Source organism: Ornithorhynchus anatinus, chromosome 4 (assembly GCF_004115215.2).
Source record: "Ornithorhynchus anatinus isolate Pmale09 chromosome 4, mOrnAna1.pri.v4, whole genome shotgun sequence".
NCBI lineage: Eukaryota > Metazoa > Chordata > Mammalia > Monotremata > Ornithorhynchidae > Ornithorhynchus > Ornithorhynchus anatinus.
This window is the reverse complement of record NC_041731.1, coordinates 52,069,055-52,091,341: the sequence shown is the minus strand read 5'-3', so window position 1 is coordinate 52,091,341 and position 22,287 is coordinate 52,069,055. Positions and strand designations below refer to the sequence as shown.

Here is a 22,287-nt window from a genome sequence, read left to right as displayed (position 1 = left end):
GTGGTTAGTTCAATTTATTGCTCCAAGTCCTCAATAAAATTACTTCTATTGCCACCAAACTAATCTTAAAGATGTATTGCTACCTGTAGTGCCTTTCATCCAGGTTTCCACACAGGTACTCCTGCTGATTATTTTTAATTCTTCATCAGTTATCTGAGCAGCTATGTCTGGAATAAGTTTCATCATCTTGCACACAATGGCGTGTTCTAGCTCGGACCTGTGAATGGGGCTGCAAAAAAAATTTCATTACAAAATCAAAGTGAATAATATTAAAATGAACTTCCCTGTGACTGTGAATAGAATAGTGGTTGTATTAAAGCCAAACAATACCTTTCAGACACTGGCCCTTTCTCTATAGCACTGAGCTAACTACAGGAGATACTATAAATTCCATTAAGACTTTTCATTGAAGATGACCAAAGAAGGAGAATTACTTGTATTTCCCCAACACCAATTTAAAGCCTCTTTGCTGAGACTACAGCTTAACACTTCAGAATCTTATGACAATGACAAATACATAATTATTAAAATACAGTGGTACTAAATTATTGCATTACTGTGAACCATTTACAAAATAGAAAATGGTGTAGAGTCCAAAAGGCACCATTTAAACATTATGTATATCCTGTTTTTCAACGATGACTCCTCAGACAAGGAGATTTGATTAGGGCGTCCAAGTGTGGCTGATGAGACTGATATGTGACTGCCAATCCCTTCCACAACACGGGCCGGTCAAGATGGCATCTTGCTGTGCTGTCACGATGACTGCCCACAGTGCCTGGATTTTAAGTATCCCATTAATCATGTGCCATTCCCAGGACATGAAATTAACAACTACCTCATTATTAGCTCAGCTGCCTTTCAACTGCACTCACTTTGCTGCTTTCAATATCATTTCTCCCCAGTGACTCCCCCAAAGTAGACGTATTCATTCAATAGTATTTATTGAGCACTTGCTGTGTGTAGAGCACTGTCTAAGCACTTGGAAGACTATAATATAATAAACAGTGACATTCCCTGCCCACAACAAGCTCTCAGTCTAGAGGTGGGGAGATAGACATCAATACCAATAAATAAATTACAGATATGTACGTAAGTGCTGTGGGGCTGGGAGGAGGGAAGAAAAAAACAGATTGAGTCAGGGTGATGCAGAAGGGAGTGGGAGAAGAGGAAGCAGGGGAGGGCTTAATTGGTGTAGGCCTCTTGGAGGAGATGTGCCTTAAATAAAGCTTGGAAGTGGGGGAGAGTAATTGTCAGATTTGAGAAGGGAGGGCATTCCAGGCCAGATGCAAGATGTGGGTGAAGGATCAGCAGTGAGATAGGCAACTCTCAAGACACACTGAGAAGCTGAGCATTAGAAGAGCAAAGTGTGTGGGCTGGGTAGTAGTAGAAGAGTAGTGAGGTGAGGTAGGAGGGCGTTAAGGGGATTGAGTGCTTTAAAGCCAATGGTTAGGAGTTTTTGTTTAATGCAGAGGTGGATGGACAACTGGAGTTTTTTGAGGAACGGGGAAACGAGACCTGAATATTCTTATAGAAAAATGATCCAGGCAGCAGAGTGAAATATGGACTGGATTGGGGAGAGACAGGAGGCTGAGAGGTCAATAAGGAGGCTGATGCAGTAATACAGGTGGGATAAGCTAAATGAATGTATTAACTTGGTAGCAGTTTGGCTGGAGAGAAAAGGGCTGATTTTAGCAATTTGAAGGTGGGACCAAAAGGATTTAGTAATGGATTGAATATGTAGGTTGAAAGAGAGCATAGTCAAGGATAACACCAAGGTTATGGGTTTGTGAGACAGGAAGGATGATGGTGCCATCTAGAAGTACGGGAAAGTCAGAGGGAGGATAGGGTTTCAGAATCTCCCCTAACAATGGCCTGTAACACAGCAATCCAGGAAAGAGGAAGAGACTCAGAGTGGTGGTATCTATGAGGTTTCCAGGTATCACAGCCAAAGAAAGGGCCTTGGTGAATCCTTGATTCCTTTCATTGCCTGGTCCCTGGCCATCTCTTCACTTGTCCTGCCTAAGTGAATAAATGATTTGGCTTATTTCCACTCCACCATTCCACCTGTCTATCCCCATTCCATACTTTGCTGCCTGGATCATTTTTCTACAAAAACCTTCAGGCCATGTTTCCCCTCTCCTCAAGAACCTCCAGTGGTAGCCCATCCATCTCTGCATCAAACTCACCATTGGCTTTGAAGAACTCAATCCTCCTGTCCCCTCCTACTTCACCTCGCTACTTTCCTACTACAACTTCACTCCACACACTTCACTCCTCCAATGCTATCCTTCTCACTGTATCTTGATCTTACCTATCTCACTGTAGACCTTTCTCATCCAGATTCAGCCTCTGGCCTGGAATGCCTTCCCTCCTCATACCCGACAATCACTGTCCACCTCTTCAAAGCCTTATTGAAGGCACATCTCCTCCAAGAGGCCTTCCCTGACTAAGCCCTCCTTTCCTCTTCACCCACTCCCTTCTGCACTGCCCTGACCTGCTCCCTTTATTCATCCACCATCCCAGTCCCACAGCACTTACATACATATCTGTAATTTATTTATATTAATGTCTGTCTCCTCCTCTAGACAGTAAACTCATTGTGGGCAGGGAATATGTCTGTTATATTGTACTCTTCCAAGCTCTTAGTACAGTGCTCTGCATACAGTAAGCACTCAAGAAATACAATTGATAATACCTAACACTCCAGCTGATGTAATGTAAATTAGGAAGGTCTTAAAGATTCATAGTACAGCTTAGTGAAAAGAGCCCAGACTGGGAGTTAGAAGGTCCTGAATTCTAATTCCACCTCCACCACTTCTCAACTATGTGACTTAGGGCAAGTCACTTAACTTCTCTGTGCCTCAGTTACCTCATCTATAAAATGGGGATGAAGACTGTGAGCCCCACGTGGGACAACCTGATAACCTTGTATCTACCCCAGTGTTTAGAACACTGCTTGGCACATAGTAAGCATTAAACAAATACTATCATTATTATGATTACTGATTAAGTCTAGATTACAAGCTCCATATGGAATAGGGAAGCAGCATAGCTCAGTGGAAAGAGCACGGGCTTGGGAGTCAGAGGTCATGGGTTCAAATCCCAGTTTTGCCACTTGTCAGCTGTGTGATTGTGGGAAAGTCACTTAACTTCTCTGTGCCTCAGACACCTCATCTGTAAAATGGGAATTAAGACTGTGAGCCTCACGTGGGAAACCTGATTACCCTGTATCTACCCCAGTGGTTAGAACAGTGCTCTGTACATAGTAAGCACTTAAATACCACAATTATTAATTATTATTAATAGTGGATATTTGATGTCATTAGTATGCACCCCACTGTTCAGCACAGTTATTTGGCCTAATTATTAGTTTATGGATTTATATGACAATTAAGTTCAGTGGTCTTATTATTATTATTTTTTTACTATCTACCATGATCCTCCATGGACTTAAGTAATATGTGAGATGGGACAAAGTAGTCAAAGTGTATTCCCTTGCCAATATCTTCTAAGATTTCATTGCCAAAGATGCAGGCCATTTCTGTATTATATCTATCCTTCAGTAGTCTCGCACAATCTATGTTCCTTGACTGGGATTCCTCTGCAGGACTTTGGCTTGGTCCACCCACAAATGGTCTACTCCTCTTAACGAGTCCCTTAGAGAGAGTCCCCCTCTATACTCAGCTCCCAGTGGATAGTGGAATCTCCACCTCGTAACTCTGACTCCACACAGGGAAGCCACCAATCTCTAAAATATCTAGACTATAGATAATCTTCTAAACTGTAAGCTCCTTGTAGGCAGGGAACATGTCTACCAATGCTTTTGTATTGTATTCTCCCAAGCATTTAGTATACTGCTCTGTGGGCAATGAGCAGTAAATAAATGCCACTGATTGATATCTTCATTCCAACTGCCAAAAGATTCCAATTATCAACAGTTCCAAAAAAGCCAAACCATTAATAGATTTAGTCTTCAAAGGCTTCATTAAGTCTAGGTCAAGGATCATGTCTGTTTAATATTTTTTAATAGTTCTTAATGAATTACTGTGACTGGATAATGAGGACTATAAAGATTATGATGCCTGGAAATATGAAGGAAAATGTGAATCTGACTTCAAATATTTTCATGTTTTCGGCTTCATTTCATTGAATGGTCTCATTCCATGGAACATAAAAAAGTACACAGATTTGCAAAAATGGCATCCTTAAGATCTAAATTCTTAGCATTTTAACAAATGTTTATGTTCTTTGGAAATTAATTACTTCTCTTTGTTAGACAAAGTTTTAATCCCTCTCTCCCTCCAATTAAAAGTAAAGCAGGTCTTTTTCTTCAGTCACAAATGGGGAAGTGTAAATCACTACCAGGACTCTCTTCCTCCCACATGAAATGTCCCTGCCTCTTGGATAGAGTTCAGTTAGTGCACAAACATTTTCTAATTAGGATTGCTAGCTTTGAAATTTCCCCTCTAATGGATCAAGCACAAGTAATGGCGTGCAAGTAGCATGCAAAAAGACTGGATACAATTTCAGAAATAGGATCACTGAATCTATTAAAGTCCAAAATAAATTTATGCAGTCCATTTGTGTAGGTTAGTGCCCCTGTTTCTTCAACCAGTGACAAATCAAATTCTTAGTTCTTTCAAGGAGTTTTGTGTGTTTGGAATTACATCCTGATCAATGCCTCCTTAATCATTAATATGCACACCACCTTCTGTCTCCTCCATTGTACTGTGCAACCAGCTAGGATTAAAAATTAAAAGATTAAAAATAAACTATCTGACTACCTAAATTCATGGGACATAGGCTGGTTGGTACTCAGCACTCCAGGGATTGGGTTACTTTATTAATGGAGTCTAAAACTATTCAGTGAGGTCATGTCAATGGCCAGGGCTCTCATAATTAGCACTACACTCATCTGATATCTAAGACAACTTGAGTAACAAGAAACTGTAAGCATGTCTGTTTATTCCAACCTGGACTTAGAAACACCGAAGTTTTACCTTATTCATCTTACCTTATTAATCAATCTTTACCTTATTCATCAAATCCAACAAGTACTTTTTGTCTGTAATTGTTGTGTGGTTAACTCTTACTCGATCCCAAAAAGTGTAAAAATTCACCACCAAGAATCCTCCCTCCTGGACTTGTGAAATAAATGGAAAAAAAACCTATATCTCCATCCTGGTTGTTACAAACTCTACCAGAGACGCTTGAAATTCCTGGAAATCCGTTGTTTCCCTTACTCCAAAATCTATAAATCAGGGGACAAAAAAAAATCTCCTGCACAATTTGGATGAATTAATTACACAAATTTACAACTGTTTGTTTTTTACTCTTTGAAAAAAAAATCACGTTCATCTCCAAGTTGTACTAGTTGCATTTCAGGAAAATTGAAATCATTGTGCTGGAGTCACAGAGTGAGCCAATAATATGTATTTTAATGCTTGAAAAATACTACACCTTATGTTTGAAACTTCAAACAGTCACGTAAACAAATGGGCTGTAAAGAAGGTTTTATGGACATCAAACTTCTTTAAAGAAGTAATATTTTGTAAAAATAATCAAATTCCAATGTTTGAAGAGTGACTTCCAAAATATTTTAAAAATAATTTAATTTTCCATATCTAATCCTTTGATTCTCAAATACACTTAGCAGTGATGTGTAGAGGTAATGTAGATAAATAAAATAGGCAGATATTTTAAAATCTTTATTTTATTAAAAATCTTCCTCTGCTAAAAAAAAATCCTGAAGTTAACGAATAACAAAATTATCTCTACTTCATATCTCTACTGGCTTCCTGTGGAGCGGTTAGTAACTAGAAAACTAGGAGATATAGGCAAAATGGAGATCCTGAGTAATATATGGGATTGGCAAACAAAATTGATTAGAGACAGGTGGATCAGTTCTGAAGAAGACCTTGTAAGAAATTTCAAGAAAAAAAAATCTTTTGAAGATAAATCTATGGTGCAGAGTACTGTGAAGAGAAAATGCTAAAGTGGCACTAGGGAAGGAAATATGGTGGGGAGCTGAGAGATTAATAGGGTAAAGCCTCCTGGAGGAAATATGATTTCAAGATGGGGAGTAGTGATCTGTGGGATGTGAAGGGGAAGTGAGTTGTAGGCAGAAAGGAGGGAAAACGAGGCACAATGAGCACTGAGTAGATTGGCTCCTCTAGATTGTAAGCATCTTTAAAAAAATGATATTTGTTAGCATTTAGCTAAGCACTGTACTAAGCACAGGGATAAATACAAGATAATCTGGTTTGACACAGTCCATGCCCCAACAAGGACTCAACAGTCTAAATCTCCAATTTATATACAAAGTAACTGAGGCACAGAGATGTTAACTGATTTGCCCAAGGTCCCACAGCAGACAAGTGGCAGAGCTGGATTTAGAACCCAAATCCTTCTGACTCCCAGGCCCATATTCTATCCACTAGGCCACAGTGCTTCTCTTGGGCACGGAATGTGTTTAACCAACTTATTATATTGTACTCTCTCACAGACTAGTACTGGGCTCTGCACACAATAGAAACTCAATAAATACAATTGATTGAGAGGAGTGAAGTGAGACTACGAGTAATAGGAGATGACCAAGCGCTTAATACAGTATTGTGCAAACAGTAAACACTCAATAAATATGATTGAATGAATTGAAGGAACGAATGAGGATAAGCAAGGAGAGAAAATTATTTGAATGTCTTAAAGCCAATGTTCAAATGTTTCAGCTTAATGAAAAGAGCAGCAGGAAATCTTTGGAGACTTTTGAGAAGGGAGATCTGTACCAGACTGTTTCAGAAAAATGATCAGGGTAGCAGAATGAAGTGTGGACTAAGGAGGTGAAAAGCAAGAGGCCAGGAAATCTGAGTGGAGATTGATGCAGTAGTTTAAGTGTCTATTACAGTGCTATGCACACAGTAAGAACTCAAATATCCTTATGCTCAAGCATGGTAGAAGTTTGGATGGAGAGTAAGGGAAGCCTTCTGGAGATGCTGTGATTAAATATATACATATCATGTTTAAAATTAATACCACTTAACGACCACTATTGGCTATTTATTGCGGATAACAATCTCATTAATTATACAGAATGAAACAAATAAAATAGGGAAAACATACAGAAAATCCCCCAAGACATTCATAATTTAAAGAAATAATTGTGAATTATCTCCCAAAAGCACTAGTTCAGTAGTCTAGTAATTTATTAGTTAAAATTATTTTCAATTTGGATTAAAAATAACAACGATCTGCATTATCATCTCTCTTGAGGCCTTCACTAATACTGGAGAATCCTATCATTCTCCTAACCCAGCAAAATCTCTCAACTCTTCTCAGAAACCCTTTCAGGATGGTGCCATTTTCCCAAGCCTCCAAAGATAAAATCAGAAAATTATTTTCAAACATATTCCCTATCCTCTTCATACATTCGAGCAGTCATTCAAGCTGACACTATCATATGTTCAGCATAATGCTTTCTTCCTCAGATACAAGTGCCCATCTTCTACCTGGCCTCAAATGCAATGATCTCTCTTTCTTCAAGGATCCAAAGATTTCCAGGCTCAATGTCTTTCGTTCTTCAGGATCTATTTAAACTGCTTCCTTCTCCTTTCTTACTTGCCCACCTAGGCCCCTGAGCTTCCATAGGATGTACATTTTCTCAGGTTCCTTATTTTCCTTTGCTATCATCTTTCTCAAGGCTTTTCCCCCTCCCTGTTGTGGTGACCAATCTACGATAGGAGTGTGAGACCAAGACATGTCACAGAAGGCACTTACTGCTTCTTGAAAAGTTTCATCAGCACCTTCTTGAGCCACACACTCCACATTAAATGGCAGATCATGATTATTAACATGGAAGCAGTATGACCTACTGGAAAGAACATGAGCCTGAGAGTCAGAGGACCCGGATTGCAGCGTGGCTCAGTGGCAAGAGCCCAGGCTTGGGAGTCAGAGGTTGTGGGTTCTAATCCCAGCCCTGCCACTTGTCTGCTGTGTGACCTTGGGCAATCACTTCACTTCTCTGTGCCTCAGTTCCCTCATCTGCAAAAAATGGGGATTAAAAAAATGTGAGCCCTATGGGGAACAATCTGATTATCCTGCATCCACCCCAGTGCTTAGAACAGTGCTCTGCACATAGTAAGTGCTAAACAAATACCATCATTATTATTATTAATCCAGCTCTAAACTTTCCTGCTCTGGGACTTAATTTCTCTGTGCCTCAGTTTTCTCATCTGTAAAATGGGGACCTGTTTTTCCTTCTACTTGGATTGTGAGTCCCATGTGGGACAGGGACTATGTCCAACCTGAATATCATGTATCATCTTTAGTGCTTAGTACAGTTGGCACATAGTAAGCACTTCAATACCAATATCAATATTATCCTTATTATTATTATAACCAGTGAGATCCCATAATTCCACCAACTCAAATGATCAATTTTTTGAGTGCTTACTATGTGCAGAGCACTGTAGTAAGCATTTGCAAGAGTATAACAGAATTAGCAGACATGCGCGCTGCCCATTACAAGTTTACAGTCAAGAACTCAGCAAGCACTGATGCAATGCTCACCACCCACCCAACCCTGCTGGACAGAACATCAATGTGGCCTTTTGGGTAGAGCACAGGCCTGAGAGTCAGAAGGACATGGGTTCTAATTCTGGCTCAACCACTTGCCTGCTGTGTGACCTTGGGCAAGTCACTTTACTTTTATGTCCCTCAGTTACCTCATCTGTAAAATAGGGATTAAGATTTTGAGTCCCATATGGGACAAGGACTGTGTCCAACCTGATTATCATATATCTACCCCTGTGCTTAGAACAGTGTTGGGCACATAGTAAGGGCCTAATGCATGCCATTAAAAAAAATGTGGGCATAATGCATCACATGTGGGTTCCCACGCAGATGTTTTCTGATTAACTTAAAGGGGACACAAGCCAGGAAAAGAGAAAAGAGTGTAAAGACATATTGAAGCACCCTTCCAAACAATGTGATAACAGTAAGCTGTTGATAGGCCTTGTTTTTATGGTATTTGTTTAGCGCTTACTATGTGCCAGGCACACTACTAAGCACTGGGTTAGATATAAAATATTCAAGCTGGATAATACTGTAGGACACAGTCCCTGTCCCACTTGGGGCTCACAGTCTTAAACCCCATTTGACAGATGAGGTAACTAAAACGCAGAGAAGTTAAGTGACTTCCTTAAGGCCTCATAGCAGACAGGGCCTTTACATCCAACAGGAAGGCTGATGGGTAGCAATCGAGATAGAGATTGCCCTTCTTGAACAGAGGCTTAGCTAAGATTGAGGCAAACAATCAACTTGGAGAGGCAGTACCTGTATGAGAAAATTCCCTTAGCTCATTAAGTTTAAATGGGGTGGCAGGATGTATGAGTCTTGTATTGGTCTTTTAGGTCACACACACACACACACACACACACACACAAATGGATGGAATGCTAATGTCAATTTCAAAAATGAAGAACAGCTTTACACATATTGCGACGGTGGTAGAGCCAAACTGAACTACCACAGGACAGTGGCTCCATTTTCCCCAAAAGATTACTTAACCATCTCGGCTCACCCATTCCTAAAAGGGCAGCCCTTTCCCTTCATATTTTCCTCCCCTATTTACCGCAGAATTCTTCTATACTCTAAGTGTCAGTGGAACAAAGAATTAAAAAGAAAATACATAAGGAAAGCACTTGAGTGGGCATCCTTCTTGGCTTTTATATTATGACCTCTTTGAGGGTAGGAGCAGTAATCTTTCCCAGGTTCTGTAAGTACTTAATAACAATCATCATAAAGAAAAATGCTTGGCTGTAGGAGTCAGGCAACAGAGATTAATGTGATAGTTGAGGCAGAAAAAAAGGCACAGCAAAATTTTGAATGAAATTGGCTTAACTGTGACTTTCATTGAGGCTTAACTCTCTTTAATAGGTTCAATATGAGCTAGTGCAATAGCCAAACTAGGAATTTTTGAAGTTCATTAAGAACATAAGAAACATAATATAAAACTCCATTGGTTGTGATAGATTGCTAGATCCTTAGGACATTGTTCATGTTTACTACTTCTATTGTTCTCTCCCAAATGCTCAGTACAGCTCTGCACCCAGTAGGTGCTTAATAAATACTATTAATTGATTGACTACCCTTATCACATTAGTCACAAAGCATGCTTACAAAAACCTAAGGAATGAATAAAAAATCACTGTGATGAAATGGATGGAGGAGGTGGGAAGAGGGAGGGAGTGTGAGGTGGGGAAAAGGTGGCTTGATCAGGCAAGACCTCCTGGAGTAGGTGTGACCTTAGTAATGCTTTGAAGGTGGAGAGAGTGGTCATCTGGTGTATATGGAAAGGGAAGGAGTTCCAGGCTAGGGAGAGGAGGTGGGAAAGGGGTCAGTGGCGAGATAGATGAGATCGGGTACAGTGAGTAAATTGGCGCCAGAGGAATAGAATGCGCTGTCTGGACTGTAGTAGGAGATTAGTGAAGTAAGGTAGGATGGGCCAAGCTGATTGAGTGCTTTAAAGCCTATGGTAAAAAGTTGCCGTTTGATGAAGAGGTGTATGGGCAACCATTGGAAGTTGTTGGAGTCAGGAGACATGGACTGAACATTTTTGTTGATAGAAGATCCCTGTAGTAAAGTGAAGTAAGGATTGGAGTGGGGAGAGACAGTAGGCTAGCAGGTCAACAAGAAGGCAGATGCAGTAGTCAAGGTGGGATAGGATAAGTGCTTGGATCTGAATGGTAGCAATTTGGATGGAAAGGAAAGGGTGGATTTTAGCAGTGGAATGAAGGTACAACCAATAGGATTTGGTGACAGAATGAACATGTGGGTGGAATGAGATGAGTTGAGGACAAATGGGATTGTGAGGCAGGGAAGATAGTGGTGCTATCTACACTAAGAAAGATGGGGGAGGACGGGATATGGGTGGGAACATAAGGAGTCCAGTTTTAGAAATGTTTAATTTGAGGTATTAGCAGAACATCTAAATAGATGTGTCTTAAGGCAGGGGAAAATGTGAGATTCCAAGGTAGGAGAAAGGTCAGGGCTGGAGATATAGATTTGGGTATCATCTGCACAGAGATGGCAATTGGGGGCATGGAAGCAAATCAGTTCTCCATGGTACAGAGGGAGAATAGAAGGGGACCTAGAACTGAGCCTTGAGGGACCCCAACTGTCAGTAGGTGGGGAGCAGAGGAGGACCTAGCCAAAAAGACTGAGAAGGAGCAGTCAGAGAGATAGGAGGAGAACTAAAAGAGGATGGTGTCAGTGAATCCAAGGTTGGATAAAGTTTCAAGGAGAAGGGGGTGGTTTACAGTAATAAAAGTGGCTGAAAGGTCTAGGAGGATTAGGATGGAGTAGAAGCTGTCAAACCTGTCAAGAAGAAGGTCACTGATCACCTTAGAGGGGGCTGTTTCCATGGAGTGAAGGGTGTAGAGGCTAGATTGAAGGGAATCTAAGAGAGAACTGGAGGATAGAAAGTGGAGACAGGGTATAAACAATTCTCTCAAGAAGTTTGGAGAGAAATGGTAGGAGGGAAATGGAGAGATAGTTGGTGGGAACTGTGGGGTCAAGGGAAGGTTTTGTTTAGGATAGGAGTTCATAAGTCTATTTACTTGTTTTGAAGTCTGTCTCCTCTCTTCTAGACTGAGAGCCCATTACTGGGTAGGGATTGTCTCTCTTTGCTGCTGAATTGTACTTCCAAGTGCTTAGTACAGTGCTCTGCACACAGTAAGAGCTCAATAAATACAACAGAACGAAGGAATATGAATGTTTGAAAGCAGTGAAGAAGAAATCACTAGACAGTGAACAGTTGAAGATGGCAGTCAAGGATGGAAGAAGGGAGGGGGCAAGTGTTTTAAAAAGGTATGAAGGGATAGGGTCAGAAACACAGGTGGAGTTAGATTTAGATAGGGGGCAAGAGATTTCATCTTTAGTTACTGCAGGGAATATAGGGAGAGTCGAAGAGAGTGGAGGAGCTGGGGTAGGGGGAGATTGTAGAGGAGCAGGGGAGATTTTAGGGAGATCATAACTGATAGCTTCAATTTTGTTAATAAGTATGTGCCTAGGTCATTAAGGGAAAGAGATGGTGGGAGATGGTGGTGGGAGGACAAGAGATTTGAGAAAGGAGTTAAATATCTGGCATAACTTCTTCAGCTAAATGGTTCACACTGAGTTGTTTCTCACTGTGGGTAAAGAAGATTTCTATCAACTCTCTTATATTGTACTCTGGCAAGCATTTAATACAGTGCTTTGCACACAATAAACCCTCAATAAATATGATTGATTCTTTCCTATTCCTCTTCAATGCATCTATGAGCCATTCCAGCAGCAATAAGATCCAGAAAGCTCCAACCCCCTCCCAAGGGAATTGAGTAGGGAGCACCTTTCCAAATGGAACTTCTGGATGGAATGAATGGAATGGAATGAATGAATGGAAAGGATGGAATTCATGAGCTCTTGAACCTACTGATAGTTTTTGTTTGCACCACTATCTAGGGAAATCATGATCATAGGGAGTGATGCAGGCAAAAACTATCAGTAGGGTCATGAGGGATTTAAACGAATGAGTTGTTGATAATGAGTTAGAGAGGGAAATTTATGGATGCAGTAGGAAATGCTAAAGATTATATAGTACAACTCATAGTATGATGAGACTAGAAGCAACCATATTCCTCTTCTAAGCATCCTTTTGGAAATAGAGTATTGAGCTAAATAGACCTTTACTGTGCCTCAGTAATGGCATTTCTCATGAACGGTTGTTGTTGTGAAAGAAAGATTGAGTGGTTGGGTGCTTCAGAGCAGGCTATCCAAGGCGGGATAGGAGGAATGATCCAGAAGCTGACTCTCAGGGGAGGCTCTCAGATTACAGGCATCAACCTACACATCAAAATCGATACGCCACATAGGGATTTTAGTCCCCTTCCACCACTTTTTCATTAGCCTTGTCATATAGCCTTGAGGGCAATTAATCTCCTAGTCTTCCTTCTTCCACAAGTCAGTCCATCCACTTTTTGCTAACTTATAGGACAAAGGGCTCAATCCAAGGAGGTTGAGAAGGTACTTGAGCCTCTAACTTACCAGCAGACTTTCAAGGGGAAAGAGTAAAAATCCTCATAATCTTTCTCCATTTTAGGACAAACTACTTAAATGCATAGTTCTTGAAGTAAAAACCAGGAATACATGCATATTCAATGATCTGAGGAGGACATGTGTAAATTCCTACTGCCTTTACAAATCTATTTTAAGAAAGTGGCTGCTTAGACTTTGATTTTAACATTGAGAGAAGAAGGTTTCCAATTTGGCAAGTGGGAGAAAATCAACCCAAATAATCAATATCCACAGATTTAGAAGAATACCATGTGAACTTGGATGAAAGCAATATTTGTTTGCTAAATTTAAAGAACGTGTGTTGAGTTAAAATAGTGTTTGTTCTCAGTAGTCAAGTTCCCCTTGATATGTATAAAATTGTCCAGGATTTCTTCAGGGGAAAATATAACCAATAATAGGTCAATACTTTAATTCATTTTGTTCTCAAGTGTTCAATGTCATATTTGGTAATTAGAATTTCACATGTAACTCAATAAAGCATAACTAATGAGATTATCCAAGACTAAAAGTAAAACATTTCATAATTATATTTAAAAAGGTCCATGCATTTACTTAGTCCATATCTTTAACAGCCAGGTTGAGAGAAACTGCACACTGACTGAAAAATCACAGTAAATTGAGTCAGATTGTGGCTGAAAAAGATCCCAGATACCTAGCCCAGTTCAAACCAATCTCTGCCTCTCTAAACCTCCAGCTAGCAATGGTCTTTTCCCATTAAAATCTCATTTGTTTCCCTTTACTGCATTGAACTTCAGTCTACTCTTTCTGTTTATCATGAACATCTTTTTCATTTGTTCTTCACTGTTTCCTACTTCCCTTCAGTTTGTCTTCTAAAGAGTCTCAGGTCTTTCATATTCTATTGAGCTTTTTGTAATTGCCTATCCATGTTCACTTCTCCTTCTGGTTAAGCCATGATGGACATTTCAGATGACTGTCTTCTATCTGGTGCATTGAGAGCAGCATGGCCTAGTGGAAAGAGCATGGGCCTCAGAGTAAGAGGACCTGGGATATCATCTCAACTCCACCACTGGCTATGTGACCTTGAGCAAGTCACTTAGTTTCTTTGTGCTTCAGGTTCCTCATTTGTAAAATAGGGATTAAATTCTACTTTCTCCTACTTAGACTGTGAAACTCATATAGGATAGGGACTAGATCCACCCTGATTATCTTATATCTAGCCCAGAGCTTACTACCATGTTTGGCCCATAATAAGTACTTAAATACCACAATTATTTTATTATCATTATTATTGACAGCTACTGTTTAAGTGTCCCTTACTTTAGACTTTTCTATATCCCAGTTTGCTTCATGAAGTCCTTCATTTAAACAAATGCCACATAGAAAATTGAAAACAAAGACACAGACAATCAAAATCTAACCTAAAATGGCTAGTACCTACTTATGTGGACTATAATATCACTCTACAAGCTCCATGAAGGTAAACTGTTATCATGGGTTTACCTTGGATTTATTCTCTTTAGAAACTAGTACTTTTGAGTCTTCAACAAGACTCACAACAATATAATCCTTTTTATATGGATTGATAGGGTCCCCATTCACCTGCCATCTGAAGATAGGAAGATTAGGGCGTTTTTCATTCTGGCAGAGATGATCATTTGATGATTTTATAGTCTATCAGCCTCTATATGCAATTACAATGAAAAGATTAGGATTCTTCAGTCCAGAAAATGATGGGTGATCAGGTTTTTGGATGTTAACCATTCAGATTAGAAGGACCTTTGGGGTCTGCCTCATCTGCCATAAAATTTCGACAGGCAAATGAATTTACTTCAAAGTATTTTTATTCTCCTGCAGTTGCCCTCTTCAGCAGACACTAATTGTCTTTATATTCCCAACCAGGGACAGCTCAAACAGTCCCCAAGCAGAAGGCCTCAGATAAACAACCAAATTTGGCAAACAGATGTCTGAAAAACCAAACCCCATTTTATTCAGTGAGTTGAATTTGCCTTAATCCCAATTACTTCAGGTCATCCCTTTCTTTTTAGTAATTCTTAATTTTGGAAAACAAAAAACCAAATGTCTATTCTGACATTGCTTGTTATGCAATCCCTGAAAAATCCTTCCCCAATTAAGCCCTCAATTCTTTCACTCCCTCTCCCTTCTGTCACCCTTGTATTTGGATGTTTGCCCTTTATTTACCTCACAGCACTTACATAGGTATCTGTAATTTAATTTAATGACTGCATCCCTACTAGATGGTAAACTCCTTGGGGGTGAGGAATGTGTTTACCAACTCTGTTACATCATACTTTCCCAAGTGCTTAAGACAGGGTACTGCACATATTAAGAGAAGCAGCTTGACTTAGTGGAAAGAGCACAGGCTTGGGAGTCAGAGGTCAAGGTTCCTAATCCCAACTTCGCTACTTGTCTGCTGTGCAAGTCACTGAACTTCTCTGTGCCTCAGTTACCTCATTTGTAAAATGGGGATTAAGACTCTGAGCCCCACCTGGAACAAGCTGTTAATCTTGTATCTACCCCAGAGCTTAGAACAGTGCTTGGCATGTAGTAGCCCTTAAAAAATACCACTATTCTTATTATTGCGCTTAATAAATAGGACTGATTGATACTACTCCATATATCCACTCTCTTCTTTTGGTGACAGAACTGAAGAGCAAAAGAGTAAAACAAAACAAAAATAAAACCCACAACCCACATGATACTTATAATGAAATTGTAGCAATCCTTCCAAATGTTCTTCTATAGCCTCGTTTTAATGCTTAGAGCATTTTGAAGGTTAGCTATATATCAGTCAGAAGGTTAATTTCAAGCTCCCAGTTAATCACGAATCTAATGAGACTAAAGATTGATGATAAATAGCAAGCAAATCAGACGACCATCACTCAGTACATGAGTCCAAAGTTGCTTTTGAAAATATTGGATCTAAATTAATACTACAGCAGGTACTGAGTTGAAAATGAGCTTATTTACAGCAAATCAAAGGGAGCATATTCCACTTTCAAGGTGTATTATCTTAGCTATTTAGGGAGGAAAATGGCTATGTATATGCAGTAAAAGTCATCCTAAACCAAAAGGCTGGTTTGCGTGATTGAGAATGAGCAATGGCTCATTGATAGAACCACTAGTTCACATAAGAAATCCAACTGTTTTGTTATTGTTGTTAAAATAGTATTAAATGTTATGTGCCTGGCACTCTACTAAGTGCTGGGACAGATATGAGCTAATCAAGTTAGACACAGTTCCTGTCCCATAAGGACCTCACAATCTTAATCCATATTTTACAGATGAGGTACATGAGGTACATAGAATTTAAATGACCTTGCCCAATGTCACAGAGCAGACAAGTGGAAGAGCTGGGATTGGAACCCAAGTCCTTCTGACTCCCAGGCTCATGTTCTATCCACTAGGCTATAACCTGCTGACATTAAGAAGGCTAACTGAACTTTCTTCAAATGCTTCTCAGATTAGTTGGTTAGAGAGTTTGGGAATAAGGCCAGCGTGGCTTTTACCCACCACCACTCCCTCAGGGTATATGGAACACTTACTTCTACTCTAAGTGAGGAGGGTACCCATAGAAGGTGGTGAAATTCCACCCGATGCAGAATTCTTCACTCCTCAAGTTGGCAGCTGACAGGGAAAGGATCCCAAGCCACATGGGAGTAAGGAAACTCAAGTAGAGCAATGGGAGCCTGGGAAAAAGGCATCCCAGGCTTACAGATCCTCAAGAAGAGGTGAAGTCAGGAGTGGAGATGTTAAAGAAGATAGACAGGATATTTGTCTAGGTATAGGGGAGGGTGTGAAGGGGATAAGGGAGGAGTCCCAGCTATGCAAGTGCAGTATGATTTTATGGTATTTCCAACACCATCGTGTTCATCAAATCCACATCATAGAAATACAGTTTATCGCAATGCTAATGCTACATCCTGCTTCAGAAAGGCTACTTCACCCTCCAGTTCCTAAGAGTGTCCAGCTGAGGAGTGGGCAGGAAAGGGGCTCAGAGGTGCTGGGTGATTCCATTCCCCCCACTTACTCCAGATTCCCATCTAGACTCTAAGTTCACTGTGGGCAGGGAACGTGTCTGCTTACTTTGCTATATTTTACTCTCCCAAGTACTTAGTACAGTGTTCTGCACAGAGTAAGTGCTCAGCAAATATCAATGACTGATTGATTCACTAATAGCTCAGGCAGCCCAGCCAGAAGACAAGGCAGAACCTGAGGAAATTGAGACTGTCTCCAGCACCTTTTCCCATTATGACCCCCAATTCCTTCAAGTTCCCAGGCCCTTCACTTCTACCTATGTACCTATGTACTTCTACCTATTACCTCTCCTATGGTAATACTATTTCATCATAAAGTCATTTCCTTTACGTTTTCTCAGATCTTTTGGAAGACAAATCATTTTTAAAAAGTACACAAATCAAAAAATCAATGGTATTTACTGAGCACTTACTATGTGCACAGCACTATTCTAGGTGCTTGGGAGAGTATACTGAAGCAACAGTGGAAAGCAGTACAGCCTAATGGAAATAGTTCAGGTTTGGGAGTCCGAGCACTTGGGTTCTCAAATCCAGCTCCATTACTTGCCTTCTGTGTGCTGTGTGTCATTTAACTTCTCTTTGCCTCAGTTTCCTCATCTGTAAAATAGGGATTCAAAACCTGTTCTCCATCCTACTTAGACCATGAACCCCATGTGGGACAGGGACTGTGTTCAACCTAATTAACTGTGTTCAACCTGATTAATTTGTAGCTACCCTAGCACTTAGAACAGTGTTGGACCCATAGTAACTGTTTAACTAATACTATAATTCATTAAAAGGTGGAGTGATTGAAGAGATCCATATTTTCAGGGAATGGTGGATGAATGATAAGAGATCTGTCACTGTTTCTAAAATAGATTGTAACGATAGCTTTGTTTAGCCAGAAAGCAGAGTTCTGGGACTCCTGCTTCAAAGTCACTGTAAGATTCCAAAAGCTGAGTCTTCAGATGTTAATTATGATTGCAGTTATAGAGTCAGGAAAATCACTCTTTACAAAAGATATCTGGGGATTTGATTGCTTTAAAGCAGTAATTACCTAGAGCCATCATTTCCAGTTTGTAGGGGATGAATTGCCTGACCTTTAAAAATGATATTTCCGAACTCCAAACCGATTCCAAAATATACTTTTTGGAATAGAAGGCTCTTTTTATTAGTGGAAAACAAACCACTAGGAAGTGAAATACTGCTATACTCTATTTAGCATTCTTAATTGGAAAAAAAAACATAGTCCCAAGAGTCAGAGAACCTGAGTTCTAATCCGAGTTCCACCAGTTGCCTGCTGTGTGACCTTGGGTAAGTCACCTAATGTCTTTGTGCCTCAGTTTCCTCAATTTTAAAATGAAGATTCTATACCTATTCTCCATCCCATTTAGAATGTGAGCCCCATCTGGTACAGGGACTGTGTTCAACCCAATTGACTTGTACCTACCTCAGAGAGAGCAGTGGTTGACACGTAATTCACAGTTAAATACTATAGAAAACTAGCTCTTTGAAAATAGACTATTAAACAAAGGATTGCTAAGCAAGGTATACTTTCCCATAGATCATAATAGAAATAATAACTGTTTAATGCTCTTTTGCTTATCATTCTGCTTTCATGGAATTAAGAGCACTAACCAGGCTTCTTCCTGTGTACCAAATTAGGGTACTTGCCCTCAGTTATTTGGAGCATTATTAAATGGTTGAGAAAAAGAGTAGTCATCTTGCCTCTCTGTCTAATGCATTTAAGAAGAAATAGATATGCAAAATGTGATTAAGATTTATAATTGTAATAATTGTGGTATTTGTTAAGAACTTACTATGTCCAAACCACTGTACTAAGTGTTGGGTTAGATACAAGATAATTAGGTACCACATGGGGCTCACAATTGTCTGGACTGTCAGCTCATTTTGGGCAGGGAACATTTCAACCAACTCTGTTATACTGTGGTGTCCCAAGCACTTACAACAGTGTTCAGCACACAATAAGTGCTCAATAAATACAATTGATTGACTGAAGTAGAAGGGAGAACAGGTTTTAAATCCCCATTTTATAGATGAGGGAACTAAGGCTCAGAGAAGTTCGTGACTTGTTCAGGATTCTACAGCAGGTAAATGGCAGTACCAGGATTAGAAACCAGAGCCTCTGACTCCTGCACTCTTTCCATTAGGCAGTGCTGCTTCCTTGGTGTCTGGCATAAAAAGAATTTCCTTAAAGGGGGCATTTAAACATTAGAATGGGTCACCAAGTTAGATACTGGAAGATTTGAAAGCAGAATTCAGAACTCTGTTTTGCATAGATGGGGGGAAGGTGGGTAGAGCACCCATGAGGGCTGAAGAATGCCCTTGAAGACCTCTCTGACTCCAATTCTAGATGGAAAACTGACCAGGAAGAAAAGGGGGATGGAATTTATGAACCTGATTCATTTTGCTGAAGGGTCATTGGAGGGTTTGTGAGATCACTGAGGAGGCAGGGCAGTGTAAAGAAATCCACAGTCTGGACAGAAAACTACTAAACTGCTGAGAGATCACTTAATCGGTGCCCAGAGCTAGGATGAAAATATGATGAAAATACACCACAAGCACTTACAAGTAATAATTCACAAGTGAAAAAAAATGTGATAAAAGCCTTGATCTAAAATACAACCATCATATCACATTTTGTGTTTTCAATTATAAATCCCATTATAAATAGTTGGTGCTGTTCCTGCCTCTCAGAGGCACATTTTTCCCACACCCAAGGGAGATTTCTAGAAATGACCTGGGTCTAGCTCTGAGATGAGGCATGCAGCTCTGCAAATTTCCAAAGGGTACACTGGATTTTTGGGAGCTAGGCTAAAGTAGAAATATACCGGCACAGTTTGAACTGGCACTAATGGAACACAATCGTGTACGGTTCTGAACATCGATACTGGTCTTTTATGAGCTAATTCAAATAAGCACCGGGGAAATGGTACAAGTGAAATGATATATTCAAATTCTACTATAAAAATTGAGAGTTTGGCAGCTCATTAACTATAAAAGGAAAAGATTGCTATAAACTAGAAAATGAAATAAAAAATAAATGTTCCAGGCCTGTCTCAGATTGTGGAGAACAGATTTAGGATACGATCCAGCCAAACAATGAGTGGCAGACAGTAGAAAAGATCTCAGAAAATTAACAATATAAAGAAAAAGATGTTCAAAAGAGATGAGTGTTGACTACAACTAAATAGATATTTTAAGATTCACGGTTCTCCCCTCTCTGCCACAACTAAAAAGGGCAGTTTTCCAGGAATGCATAACTGCCCATGCAAACATCAGTAAAGGAGACCAGGTAGTCAGATTTCCTGTTACAGTGAATTAGCCCAAATTCTTTCTGAAGTCTTCTCCCCTTAATGAAATCTGCAAAGACCAGACCCTGAGTTAGACCAGCATGTTGTCTGTAGGGATTCCCAAAGTGAGAGAGAAACATAATATTCACAGGGCCACACACTTCCCTCCTTTAACATCAACCTACTCGCTGTACTTCAGTCACATTTACCTCACTGCCAGCCCCTTGGCCACATTCTCCCCCTGGCCTGGAACGTCATCCCTCTTCTTATCCCTCTGTCCACTGTTTTCCCTACCTTCAAAGTCTTGTGAAAGTCACGTTTCCTCCAAGAGGCCTTTCCTTACTCCCTCTACTTTCCTCATAACCTACACATTGGATCTGTACCCTTTAAGCATTTGAAAGTCACACCACCCTCAGCCCCACAAAATGTATGTACAAATCCATAATTTATTTTCATATCTCACCCCTCCCACCCCTGAAAAGACTCTAAGCACCTTTAAGGTAGATTGTGAGCTCCTTGTGGGCAGGAATGTATCTGTTGTTATATTGTACTCTCTCAAGCACTTAGTACAGTGCTGTGTACACAGTAAACACTCAATAAAAATGATTCAATGAATGAGGTTGGAGAACATGTCTATCAGCTCTGTTGTATTGTTCTCTCCCATGTGCTTAGTATAGTGCTTTAAACACAGTAAGCACTCAATAATGCCATTGATTGACTGAAAAAAAAGGCTTAGTATGCCCCATCCCATTCAGGTGTCCAAATAAACTGGCAAAAATGACTGCATTGCATATTTAATGCAACTCCCTGCTTCTATTCCTAGCCAGGTGTAGCACTCACCTTCCTCCACTTCCTCTCTACCAACTCTCTTCTCAATCCCCACTTCATATAAGCTGGGTTTTGCCCCACTTCACTGTACTGAGGCAGCATTTACTAAAATCTCCAGTGATCTTCTGTATGCCGAGTCTAAGGCACTCTATTAGGCCCTAAACATTCTCCTAAAAATTTCATCCAGCTTTGGTTTCACCAAACAGTATAATCCTAAATATCCTCCAGCCTCTCCAGTGCTCACTCTTTTTCCTTTGCTGATCTTAATCCTCCACTTACCTTTTAATTGTGTATATCCCAAAATACTCTATATTTCTCTACTTTTCTTATTATCTCCTCCTTCCCTCTAGACTGCAAGCAGTTTATGGGCAGGGGACATGTCTAGCAATTTTGTACTATTTCACTCTGCACAGTGTTTAGTACAGAGCTTTTCTTACAGTAAGCACTCTATTAATACCACTGACTCATTTTCCCTAAGGAGTCCATTCAAACACGTGGCTTCAGTCACCAGGTGTTCAGGGGAAGCTCACAAACTTACCTCACAAGCCTTGAACTTTTCATCTACTTAACCATCTTATATCTCCCCTGTGTCTAAGTGGTTGGCACCCAGTGAGCACTTAAATACCAAAAATGAATGTTTCATCTTACCTCCTAAAACTCCCACCAATTTTCCATTTGGATCAAGACTGCAATTATCTTCCCTCTATCAGAAGTTTGGAATTGTGGGATCAACTTTGACTTCTATCACCTCCCACATTCAGTTGATACCTACACCCTGCCAATTTTTTCCAAATTCACAAATATCTATTTATTTCTCTCTGCATTTAAATGTATAACCACTGGCTTTAAGGTTCCCTGCCAGCTGTCTCCTTCTTGTCTTTATTGTGATATTTGTTAAATGCTTACTATGTGCCAAGCACTGTACTAAGCACTGGGTTTATGTGAAGCCTTCCAAGACACAACAGAGCAGGGAGGCCCCTGGGTGGAGTTAAAAATGTAACAGTTGAAGGAAAAAATACTATTATTTTATTTTCCTA

The 22,287-nt window shown here is 40.0% G+C and overlaps 1 protein-coding gene across 2 annotated transcripts in view; it reads right to left on the bottom strand.

Moving 5' to 3' along the window:
* Nucleotides 1-22,287, bottom strand: part of CNBD1 (cyclic nucleotide binding domain containing 1) — a 363,365-nt gene that overhangs the window by 186,674 nt on the left and 154,404 nt on the right. For both annotated transcript variants that reach the window (XM_029062265.2, XM_039911805.1), the window contains one exon: nucleotides 84-229. In XM_029062265.2, coding sequence (XP_028918098.1) covers nucleotides 84-229 — 146 coding nt within the window. The remainder of the gene's footprint in view (nucleotides 1-83; nucleotides 230-22,287) is intronic.